The following is a 13,089-nucleotide window of genomic DNA, read 5'->3' as shown; positions in this document are numbered from 1 at the left end:
AGCCGCTAATTGAGAAACGGAAGCAACTGGAGACGGAAACCAGAACCTTATGTGATCATAAAAGATAGCAGTATGTTCTGGCTTTTTTTTGGAGAAAGACACCAATGGGATCCGCTACTGTTTGCCTCCTACTCTATTCAATACTATGGTTTTTAAGTGGTAAGTTTTTTTTGTATTAGTAAGGACGTATAAATAGATGGACTTTTAACTTGTTGTTATAGATCAGAGGCACCGCTAATAACTAAAATCCTATGCGCGTAAGTCATATTCTAACCATTTATAAATCGAACTAATGATTGTTTGCGATCACTATTTTCTACAATTTGATTTTACTAACCTCTTCAAGATAAAGTTTGAAGATCTTTCTCATTTTTGACGGACGTCAAAACTGAGAGTTTTTTTTTTGTCTTGGAACTTTTGATTTTTAATGTTAAAAGAATTTATATTTAAAAGTGGAGTTCTTGATGAGTTGATTGATTATAACTTAAAAACTTTTTTTATTAAGTTTTGCAGGGGTTATTACGCGTTTAGATAAATTTTTAAGCAAAATTGTAAAATTAATTATTTACAACACTTAATATTATATTTTTTTTCAAATTTGATAATCGTCATTTTGACGTATAATTAAATAAAAGGATTCCTTTTGCTTTTGTTGTTTATAACAATTAATAGCGGTAATATCTTCGCATAAAATCAATGCGCTTAACATCTATCGTCCTAATTGTACGTCTTTGGTAAGTTTGGCATTAACTAGTTCAAAAAGTGTTTTGTAATTTAGTTATTATTATTTTGTGTTACTATTTTCGCCTAAAATAGTAAAAGTAATACTTTATATAATTTATTAATGCTATAAACATTGGTTTTTTGTTTTTCTTTAATTTACAATTTAAGATATTCAATTTACAAATAAAGATACAAAATTTGTAAATACTGCTAAACAAATATTACCTCAAAATATTAAATGAAAAAATGCTCTAAACAGATTACCTAAAAATATTTAATAAAATAAAAACGACAACAAGTTAGTACAAAAAACGGAACTTTGCTTTTATATATAACACACAGACACAATAACGCACGCACAAAAACACACATATATATATTGTGAATTTATGAAGTAAAATTAAGATGATATTAAGTTCAAAGGGTTTTCCCTACCGTGAAGAAGCCCCAAACGTTGTTTTTAAAAAAATCAGCAAATTTTATTAGTTTTTTTTTTTCAATTTATTTTTTAGTATTGTTTTATTCAAAACTAACTTCGGTAATAATATATTTTTTAAAAGATTTATTTTTTATAGTTTTAAGATCTTTATAGTTTTTTATCCCCAAATAGTTTTTTAATGCTTTTTTAAGAAAATCTTCGACATTCAAAAAAAGTTTATCTTTTTTTTTTTTATGGCTACAAATTAAATATTTTTTTTTTTATGCTTGAAGCGTAAAATGTCGTAAAAACATTGAATATTTAAAGTTTTACCAAAAAATACTTGTATTTTTTGTATAAAATTGTTTAATCCTTGACACGGTAGGTGATTACAAAAACTATACTAGTTAGCACTTACCGTTTACCGAAACATTTTTTATCGAAGTGTTTTATTTTGTTTTTTTTTCTCTCTAGAAAACGATTTAGATTAATCTAAATTATTAAGTAGAGGTAATTTAACCCTAGGGAATATTTATTTGATATGATTTTTAATTTTTATTTTTATTTGCAATATGAAATGAATTATAATAATAATAAGATTCAAGAAAAAAAGAATGAAAAGAAATATTCGGAAAAAGTTATAAAAGTTAAGTTAATATATTGCGGTGAGCACTTTCAGCTAAAATTACGGCGAGGAAACGACAAAAAAAAAAATCGCATTAAAAAAATATATCTAAGAAAAAACAAAGTTCTAATTTAGAGAATGTTCTTTAGTGAATAATTTTTATAAAACTAAAAAACCAATATTTATTTTATTTAGTAATCATATTGAATTTATGCATTTTTTTCTTAAGGTAAATAAATAAATAAATTAAAATCAAAATATATACGATTTTGTCATTACCGGTTTTTGAAGAATCAATTGTGGGCATATCACGATAGGTGAAGAATCGTACTTTATCTCACAAAAAACTAAAAATAACATTAAAAAAAATAATTTTACTCACTTTTGAATAATATAATTTAGTTAATAATTGAGTATAAAATTTTAATCCGTATTAAAACGCTAAATTTAAATCTGTTAAGGTTTTGGAGTTATGAAGTTTTAAAGTTAAAAGTTTTCTTAAAGTCACGTAGGGGAAGACTCGACCCTATATATTAGTAGGTATGTGACACGAAATTTTCAACTTAATCAAATACTAGATTGTTATATATTATTGGAAAGAGCTTTATTACAGCACTTTAAAGGTGAAAAACTTACTAAAATCGAACAACTCTAAAAAATTTATAGCATTTTAAGTGTCGAATTTTCAATATATGGATTTGTTGAAGAAATGGTGACCAAATTTAGAGATTTTCTTAACTTTAAATGTCATAACTTTGTCAATTCTTATCAAAGTTCATAAAACTTGGTATCTAAAGAAATGTCTTAAAAAGGAGAATTACAATACATAAAAGACGTAAACAAGGCGTTAAAAGAGCGTCTATAACACCCTTTATATTCAAAATTTAGAACTTTTTATAGAAAATTTAAATTTTTTATTGAAAATTTGCCTTTTTTAAAATATTTTTTATATTACTGTTATATAATTTTTTTATTTTATTATTATATTATTTTATTTTATTATTTTACCACTTTATATATATATACTTTATATATACTATTCAATATTATTTTATTCAATAATAAACATTTAAACATTATTAATGTTTAAATGTTAATTATGATACGCCCTCCCCCAACTACCCGTGTGTATAGCGGAACTCAAGTTAAATACAGGTACCGTTTTTGGGTGAGTTGGTAGGGTGTCTTGGCAAGCTTTTTTTTTCATGAAATTTGGCAGGTAGCAAGAAAAAAAGTTTTTGCTAATGTCTGAATATATTAGAATAAAGCCTCAGCATCCCTTTAATACATACTTGGTGCACACAAGACAAGGAAGTTTTAAACAAGGATATCTTCATTATAAGCAAAATTTTACAATAAAGATTTCCGTGCAAAATTAAAGTTAAACTATTCTAGATTTAAAAAAAAATCTATGTTTATACAAATTTCTAAAAAAAAACAACCGCAAAACATATTCATACCGTGCCACTCTTAAAAATACTGAATAAAGCGTGGCACAAAATTTGGACAAAGAAAACGGTTCTGTTTAGGTCAGATTTACGCGTACCTAATATAAAGTGGTGGTCATGTATTGAGTTTTGAAAAAACTAAAAAACCTCGTAGCATATATCAACTTTTGCTCACAAAGGTTTTTATACATGACTAGCATTTTTCATAGGCGGAACTAAAATGATATATACATCAAACAATACGAATTCTCTTAATAAAAATAATAATTTATTTTGAGAAATTTTCACTGCGTTATGGACACCAGCATCATCAGCTCGTAAAATATTACAAAATTTTTTGAACGTTAAAAAACAGTTTAATAAAATTTTTTTTTAACTGACGTCAGCAGTTGAATATCAAAAATGGAGTCCAAAATTTAGTTTTGACAAATTGCCTATTATCGAGATTTATTCCGCCATTCGATGGGAAAAATTGATGTCTCTGTATTTCGAGTGTCTCTCGTACTTTACGATCGAATTTTTTTATTTCAACTTTAAGAGTTTTAGTTTTCTCCCAATTTATTTTTTCAGAGCAAAACTTGCTATGTGTTGCAATTGCTGACTGATAATGTTTGCCATCATTTAAACTTTTTTGGTGCTGTTAAATTTTTGTTCTAATTTGTAATTTTGTTTTTCCTACATATTTTTTTGAGCAATTGCATTCGACTAAATATGTACCAGGCTGGCTATAGTAAGCGTAATGTTCTACCAAGCTTACTATATCAGAAACAAATGTTGATGATAGCCATTCTAGATTTTCAAACATCCAAGAAGCAAAGAAAATCAAAATAATCTTAAATAAACAACACCCTGCAATACAATACACAATTGAGACAGAAAATTATAAAAAAACTCTGAGTTTCCTAGATATAACAATAATAAATAACAGCAAAGGTAAGTATGAGTTTAAAGTCTACAGAAAAGAAGCCATTAAAAATATTTAAATAAAACCGCACTAGAATCATGACCCCAAAATTTTATGCGCAATATTCAAAGGTAATGTCCACAGGGCATATTCCATATGCCGTGTTACACATTTAAAAAATGAGATAAACTTTCTTATTCAAGTTTTTAATGAAAAGGGGTACACCAAAAGCTAACTAAAAAGTATTGCAAATCAATTTAGGAAAAATCGGTTCGTAAAGAACTCAATCCGTGAACAATGCTTTCCCAACAGTATCATTACCGTGGATATCTTCACTATCACCAAAGTTAAGGAAAATATTTAGAAAAGTTGGCTATAGAGTAATTTTTAAATCAAATCCTAATTTAAGAACAATATTAACATGTAAAAACAAATCTAGATTGCCCCAAAATAGCCAGCCTTGTACATATTTAGTTGAATGCAATTGCTCAAAAAAATATGTAGGAGAAACAAAATTACAAATTAGAACAAAAGCTCAACAACACCAAAAAAGTTTAAATGATGGCAAACATTATCAGTCAGCAATTGCAACACATAGCAAGTTTTGCTCTGAAAAAATAAATTGGGAGAAAACTAAAACTCTTAAAGTTGAAATACAAAAATTCGACCGTAAAGTACGAGAAGCACTCGAATTACAGAAGCACCAATGTTTCCCATCGAATGGCGAAATAAATCTCGATAATGGGCAGTTTGTCAAAACTAAATTTTGGACTCAATTTTTTATATTCTTGCGTAACGAAAAAAGAAGCCCTTCAACTGCTGACGTCAGTAAAAAAAGTTTTTTATCAAAATTTTTTTAATGTTCAAAATATTTTGTAATATTTTACGAGCTGAAGATGATGGTGTCCATAACCCAATGAAAATTTCTTAAAATAAATTATTATTTGTATTAGGAGAATTCGCATTGTTTGATGTTTTCTTATTAATATAACATACACTCTTATACACGATGTCTACACTCAAATCATATATATATATATATATATATATATATATATATATATATATATATATATATATATATATATATATATATATATATATATATATATATATATATATATATATATATATATATATATATATATATATATATATATATATATATATATATAGATCAGGGACGTGGTGGCCAAGTACAAGGGTACGAGGGTACGAGGTCTTGTACTGGGCCCTGATTCTGGCTCAGGAAACTGAGCCCCCAATCCTCAAAGAGAAAAAAATTGTTTTAGTTATATAAGTTTCTATCAGGGCATTTTTTATATTTTATTTGACTTGCCTTCACGTCGGTTTGTTTGTTTGGTATCCGCGCAAAACAAACACTAGGTCAGCGGTAATAACAGAAGTAATACTCTAAACTTTATTTAGCGTAAATAAAAGAAATCGTTAAGATAAGTAATTCAAACAAACAAAAAACAACAAACTTTGTCTAGCGTAAGTAAATAAAATCGCTTTTGGATAATAATAACAAAAAACGTTGTTGACCTGAAATTGATAGATTTTATACCATAAAAAACTAAGTTATGCTTTAATACTTTACTTATAAATAGTAATTAAAAATAATAATTAAAGTTTTTATTGTAAATAAGTAAAACAAAACATCCTATCAACGTAGAAATATAAAGAATAAAGCCAAATATAAAAAAGAAAGCTGGAAACTGAAGTTTATCGATTAGCTTGTCTTGCTCGAGAAAGGAAAGGAAATTTCGAACTAGAGCAAATAAATCAGCTAAACAACGAGCATCTCGGCAAAAAAAACGAAGAGAACAATATGTTAAGGCAAGGGCGGCTGAAACAGAAAAAGGTAGAGGCAGACGTATTGCTAAACGAAAAGAATACCGAAAACGAGCACTGTAGTGACAAACGTTTAAACGATGTCTCCTCTTTATCTAATGAAATTAACCATCGTATCAACAAAAAAAAAGGAGGATATTGTTATTGAAAAGTTCGAAACAATAAATATATAAAATGCTTGAATTCATTTGCTTTGCATCAATACATATGATTAATATATGTTTGATAAATAAAATTGTGTGTTTAATGAATTTTTGTTATTACTTTCATTCACTACTACTCAATATGCTCCAGTCCACTCCCAATCGGTCCATGGAATTTATAAATAGTACTAATATTTATAAATTCCATGGACCGATCGTAGTTATAATTCAAACGAAAGAAACCAACACCCTGGTTTCTGTCATAAATCATATTTTTAATTTTATATTTATTTATGTTTCAAGTGAAATGAATGAAAAAAAAAAGAAAGAGAAAACATAGAAATACAAAACTGGTGCTGGAAAAAAAAAGCTCAAAAACGACAACATGAGTTGAAAGCAGCTGATAATGATTCAAAGTAGTTAAAGTTAACGGCAGGTTTCGCGTCAATGCAAGTGCCATCAATACAGAGAAAATCTGGGACATACTTTACAGCAGCAGAGAATGTAGAATTAACATCAACTCCATTGTAAATATCAGAAGTAAGCTATTATTGAAACAGAGCCAATAACAGAGACCAATTATCTGTACAAGAAACAGACAATAATCAAGATGTCATAATTAAGGCAGATAAAGGAGCAGAACAACATTAATGAAACTGAGAGGCTGACTGTAGAAATAGGTAATTATGAAGTCCCTGTAACTGCAGCGGCGGAACTAACTCAAGCAGAAAAGATTATTCAGAAGCAACCAGACAACATTGTAAATATCAATGAAAATGATCCAGCTAAATTTCTAGAGATGAAAAATGCAAAGATAATTGATGAAAAGCAATTTATTGTACTAGGATTAAATCAGCCAACAAAACATTCAAGGTTCTAATCTAAATATTACAATAAATCAGTTAAAGTTAATGACATTGAAATTGTGCAGAAAAGGTCATGGCTAACCTACTCTCTATCACTAGATAACATTTTTTGGATTGTTTGCTTATGCTTTGGATCAAGAGAGGACACAAATTCTTTACGTGATGAGTTTGATTATAGGTCAAACTTAAGTCAAATCATAACAAAGCATTGCACCCAGAAAGACCATCGAAATGCTGCTGAAGCTATGGTTCATGCGTTATCAGACTCCACAATTGATAAAATATTAAATATTGAAACCATGAGACATCTGAACGAAAAACGTAAAGAAGCGGAGAAACTACATCAATACTTAATACGAGTTATTGATGCTATTCAATATTTGATCGCAGAGAGCATTTCTTTACATGAAAATGAGGAAGCCAACTTTTACGGGTGCGGGTAAATATCTAAATTTGTTAAATTTACTCAGCCAGTATGATGAGGTGCTGAATGAAAAATTTTCAAATATTCGCAGTACTCAAAAACAATCTGCTGGAAGGAGTGCTAGAATTACGTTTCTTTCTAATTATACACAAAACAAGCAAATTCATATTATGACACAGATGGTCAGGAAGGATATTTCAGAAGAGGAAAATAATTCAGTATTCTTTTCACTATCAGCTGATGGCACCATTGATATTACACTTTGTGAGCAAACTTCTATTGCATTACATTATGTTATGCTTGCTGCAGAAGAGGCCGTTGTAAAGAAACATCTGATTTTAATAGTTGAATCTGAAACAACTACTGTTGAAGGAATAAGTGAAAAAATCAAAGATGAACTCAAATTAAGTAACGTAGATATTCAACTATCTACGTTATTTGTGTGGGTATGTTTATTGATGATGCAAGCAATATGCAAGGAATAAACAAAGGAGTTGCAACACATTTGAAATAGTATTCTCCATGGCAATAAATATTTATTGTGGATGTCATAGAACAAATATGGTTATGAAAAGCTTGTGCAAAATCTTCTGTTGTTTCTGTTAACCTTTTTATAATAGAAAACAAGCCTGGTGATGTGCAGAAGTTAATGACTTTCCTATACGGAAGGATGTAAATCAGTCTCTTGAACTGACTGCTACCCACAATGTTTATTTCAGTGCTTTACAAAATGCTACAGACTGACTGCTGACACTTAACCCTGCAGTAATCAATTGTTTTGAACAAATTTCAAATGACATTCACGACTAAAATGGTTGATTTTGTGGAGATCTACAGAAAAGCTGCTGAGAAGGATAACGAAACTTTGCCTTTTTTCCTCACCATTTGTAATTTTATGTTGAATACTTTGTTAGATGCTGTATTCCCCTCAGTTGCAGTTCTATACAAGACATTATTAGTACAGTTCCAACAAAACACCGGGCCCCTCTTCTGGAAATTCGTACCTGCTTTTCACGTGCCACCACGTTCCTGATATATATATATATATATATATATATATATATATATATATATATATATATATATATATATATATATATATATATATATATATATATATATATATATATATATATATATATATATATATATATATATGTATATATATATATATATATATATATATATATATATATATATATATATATATATATATATATATATATATATATATATATATATATATATATGTATATATATATCATATTTACATGTGTGCGTTTAAAAATTTAACTAATGTAGCTCAGTGGCATAGGCAGGGTGGACAATTTGTTAATAAAATTTATTTTTTCAGTTTTTTATCTTAACTTTAATTCATCGACAGGTTTTTAATTTTATTTGATAATTTTTAAGTGTTCATTAATCTTCTGAGCGTTAAACGATTATTAAAGAAAAGTTTAAAACCATTCGATGAATTTAAGCTTAGTATAAAATACTACAAAGTATATTATATTAATTTATTGCCCACTCATTTGGGGTAGAGAGAATTTTTTTTATTTCAAGTAGGAAAGTGTGTGGTTTTCCATTTAAAAAGTATTCTCTAAGTTTTTTTTAATATTACTTTTAGTTTTATACTTTTATAACTAAAGTAATATGCACTGTTTTTAAATATCTTATATTTTAGCAATTAAGTTGTAAGAGAATGATTCATAGAATAATTTTTGCGATTGTTGGTTGTCAGTTGGCTATAACTGTACTTGGAAATGGTAAATTATAAAAGAATTTATGTTGGTAAATTATAAAAAAATTTATGTTGGTAAATTATAAAAGAATTTGTAAAAAATTATAACGATATTATTAATAAGATTAAAAAAATATATATAAAATTGAATTTTAGACGAGAGTTCTCATCATGGAGAATGGTCATACGACTCAGACACCGGTATGGATCTTATTATTTGTTTTGTAATGTGTTTTGAGCAGGCTTGTGGAGCCGAGCCGGAGCCGTGGAGCCGCTGTTTTTTGGTGAAGCCGGAGCCGGAAAAATCTAGCGGCTCACGGCTCTCTTGTATTTTTAATGGAATATAATGTTGTTTTTAGTAGTAGACAAATATTATTCACTCATTGTTGAACGAACTTGTAGATTAAATTGTTTTAAATTGTTATAATATCAATTGCTAACATTGCTTTATTGACACTTATATTATAATTTTCTGTTTTTAGAATATGTTTTTATTAGCTTTATTTAGCCTCCCAGTTGGTTTAATTTTAAATCATAATGCATGTAACATGTAATATTGGTAAGATAGTCAAGAAAAATATTTTTTTTTTGTTCAAGACTTTGAGAAATAATAGTTATATTCATTAATAGCCGCAGTTGGGCGATATTATAAATGGAATGGAGGAATTTTGTCCACCCCAAACCCCCTCCGCAATTTTAGAAGCAGCCGTAGTGCAGTAGCTAGATCTCTTACTTCAGAAGTTAAAAATAAAGTTTCATTATCAAATAAAGTTTCAATCATTGTTTCTTTTAATATAAAACGTTTCAGGTAACGAGAAATTTGTTTTTGGGTGTCTTTTTACGATTATTTTTGTTATAATTGTTACTGTTAAAAAAAATTCCGACAAGCAAATTTATTAGTTGTTATTTGTAATTGATATACTCTTTCTTATGTACGCACGTTATATAAGTAATTTAAAAAAACAGCAACCAATTAAAAAAGTTAAAACTCGTAAAAAAAAAACTGGCGCGAAACCTTTACACTGTTATTCTTAAAATACATGTAAACATAAATTTATATATTGGAATTCAAGTGAAGAATTAATAAATTACAAGTTTTAATCAGAATATGTTCCGCGATATTTTGTTTAAATAATCCTCATTTCTGGTGAGTTAAGGTAACTTATTTTAAAACCTAATAAAGCAACATTAATTAAAAACTTTTTATTTAGAAGGTTCAATTAGTTTAATTACAGATTTATCTTGTTGTTGGTCTGAATAAATCCTAATTAGGATTATATTTTTCAAGTTTAATTTTTCCATTTTAGCATTTTGTTTAAAAAGTTGTTAGTGCATTTAACATGACTGATGTGACTAAAAACACCGCGGTTGTAAACGAAGATATGTTCGAGGATGAATTGAAATGCTTTTCCTTCAGTGAAAACTAAAAAAATTTGTGGCGCGCAAGTTAAAATGCTATTGGATAGAAAAGGAGTAAAAAAACCAACCTCAAATATGAAACGTCACATTAAGAAAAGCCACGGAATACTTCATCATAAAATTGTTCAGGAGTAAGAAAAGAAAAAGCCGCATAAAAAAGGAATATAAATGTATCCGAAGTTACTTTGTCAAGAAATGGAGATTCCCTATCTTTTGGTGGACAAAAAAAACAAAAGAGACTTGACAATTTTTTTAACAAAGTTACTATAACAATATCGAAAGAAGATTTCAAAAAAGCTTTAAATATGTTAGTACTTCAAAATGGAGCTTCGTTTAACATTTTTAGCGGAGATGGAATAGAAACTTTCACCCGAGATTTGGCAAAAAAATTTGGCATAAAGATCAGTCGTGAAAATATGCGTCAGGAAATTCAGACTTTAGCTGAAAAAAATTTGACAAGCGATTTGAATGGAAAACTAATTTTCCTAAAAGTTGATGGAGCATCAAGACATCGGCGAAGCTTTCTTGGAGTCAATACTCAATTTTTCTCTAGCGGCAAAATATTAATCAAAACATTAGCAGTCATCGACTTACATACCAGACACAAATCTGAAGATATTCACAATGCACTTGAAAACGTACTTGATAAGTTTGGCATCCGAAAAAAACAAATCCTTAGAATTAGTACTGACAATGGGTCTAACATGATTAAAATGGTGAATGATTTTGGGAAGACGATTGAGATAAACAAGATTATAGGAACACTACCTAGTGAAGATCATGATGAAGGTGGAGATGATATTACAGAAAAACAGATTATTGAAGATGCAAGTAGTGAAACTGAGGGTTCTGAATTCTGTGAACAGCAGCATGATGGTTACTTTGACAAAATCTCCAAAAATATGAAGACTATTTATCTTCAACGTTGTGGTACACACACCCTTCAACTTGCTGTTACCGATGCAATGAAAGAGTCGGAAATCAAAGTAATACTTGAGCGTACTCGTAAAGTTGCAAAAGCTTGTCGTGCTCCAATTGCTATGGAATTTTGCAAAAATACAAAACCTTTTAAAGTAATTTTATAAATTTTTTATACAAACTAATAAATATGTTTATTTTTTATATTTCAAGAATAAAACATCTTCTATAATATAGGTGGCAGTTATAGACAATGTAACTAGATGGTCGAGTACATTTAAAATGCTTAAGCGTCTTTTAGAATTACGTGATGTTGTTGAAGAGCTGGAAGGAAAATATACAATAGGGAGTTTTGCAGTTCAGCCATATCAGTGGAAACAAATAAATGAATTATAAAGTATTCTTGAAAAACCTGCTATTGCTACTCAAATCTTTCAGTTTGAGGATCTCACGCCAGGGCACTTTGTCTATGTTTGGGAACTGTTAAAAGAACAGTTAATGGAGGGTGATTTTAAGAAATCTGTTTTTGCTAAAGCCATAAAACAATCTATGGAAACTAGCAATCCTAATAAGTAATCCTTTTTTCTGTGCAGCGGTATTTGCAGACTTACACTATCAGTGTCTTCTAAACGAAGAACAACAGGTATTTTTTCTCATCATTTATTTTGTGAGAACGTTTTTTAAACTTTGATTAAAAGATTTTACTTTTGATTACTTCGATTAGAAATTGAAAATATATTTATTATTTTAGAGTTTTTTAAAGCAAATTTATTTTGTTATCTTTTTAAAAATTTTAGGTAGTTGCTGAGAACACTCTCTGGTTGTTTCAAAAAAAGATTATTAAGCAAAAGTTTGGTTTTCATAGATTGGAGGAAGATTGTGAAACTTTTTCTACCGAGAGTTCGGATGAGAAAATGAAAGACTTGTCTCCAAGAAATAAAATTTTTAAGAGAATGGAGCAGGCAAGAAAAAAAAAATTCAGCAATCTGATCAAGGATCTATTCAGAACATTGGGATTGAGGAGCGAGAATTTAAAGGCGCACTTCGAAGTCTACGTAAACTAGCGCACGACCTTTTGAAACAAAAAGAAACCTTGACGTGCAAAAAACCTCTGGAAGGAATAGAGTTTTTCCCTTCGATTATACAATCATCGTGCAAAATTGTCACAACGCTTCCAATGACGCAAGTTAGTGTTGAGCGGGTGTTTTCAGCACTCAAATTTCTGACGCCAGACCAAAGAAGCCATATGACATAGGATCTTATTGATGATTTGGTATTTCTTAGGACAAATAACGAATACATTTGACTTGTTTGAAATTTAATTTTGGGTTTGAAATACAATGATAATATAGCAAAAAATTAATATTAATAGAATATTTTGTTTTCTTTTTTGCCCCCAAATCATTTTTTTACAATATAAATATGTGGTAGTAATGGATTCACATTTTAAAAATGAGTTGAATAAAAACTAATAGGTGTAGTTTTTATCCGACTTGGGAAACAAGCCTAAATATTTTAAATTTTCATTCAAAATTTAAATTTAACTTATTATTTCCGATAGCCCGAGCCGAGCCGGGAGCCAGACATTTCTTTGTAGTCGGAGCCG

At 28.6% G+C, this 13,089-nt stretch overlaps 1 protein-coding gene across 1 annotated transcript in view; it reads left to right on the top strand.

Annotated features, from left to right (window-relative positions):
* Nucleotides 1–665: 665 nt before the first annotated feature.
* LOC136071965 (carbonic anhydrase 2-like) overlaps nt 666–13,089 on the top strand; it is a 50,961-nt gene continuing 38,537 nt past the window's right edge. Inside the window, exons 1-3 of the mRNA XM_065818609.1 lie at nt 666–734; nt 9,090–9,171; nt 9,303–9,347. Coding sequence (XP_065674681.1) covers nt 9,108–9,171; nt 9,303–9,347 — 109 coding nt within the window. The 5' untranslated portion in view covers nt 666–734; nt 9,090–9,107. The remainder of the gene's footprint in view (nt 735–9,089; nt 9,172–9,302; nt 9,348–13,089) is intronic.

Source organism: Hydra vulgaris, chromosome 15, assembly GCF_038396675.1.
Source record: "Hydra vulgaris chromosome 15, alternate assembly HydraT2T_AEP".
Classification (NCBI taxonomy): Eukaryota; Metazoa; Cnidaria; class Hydrozoa; order Anthoathecata; family Hydridae; genus Hydra; species Hydra vulgaris.
This window is presented reverse-complemented; position numbering and strand designations above follow the sequence as displayed.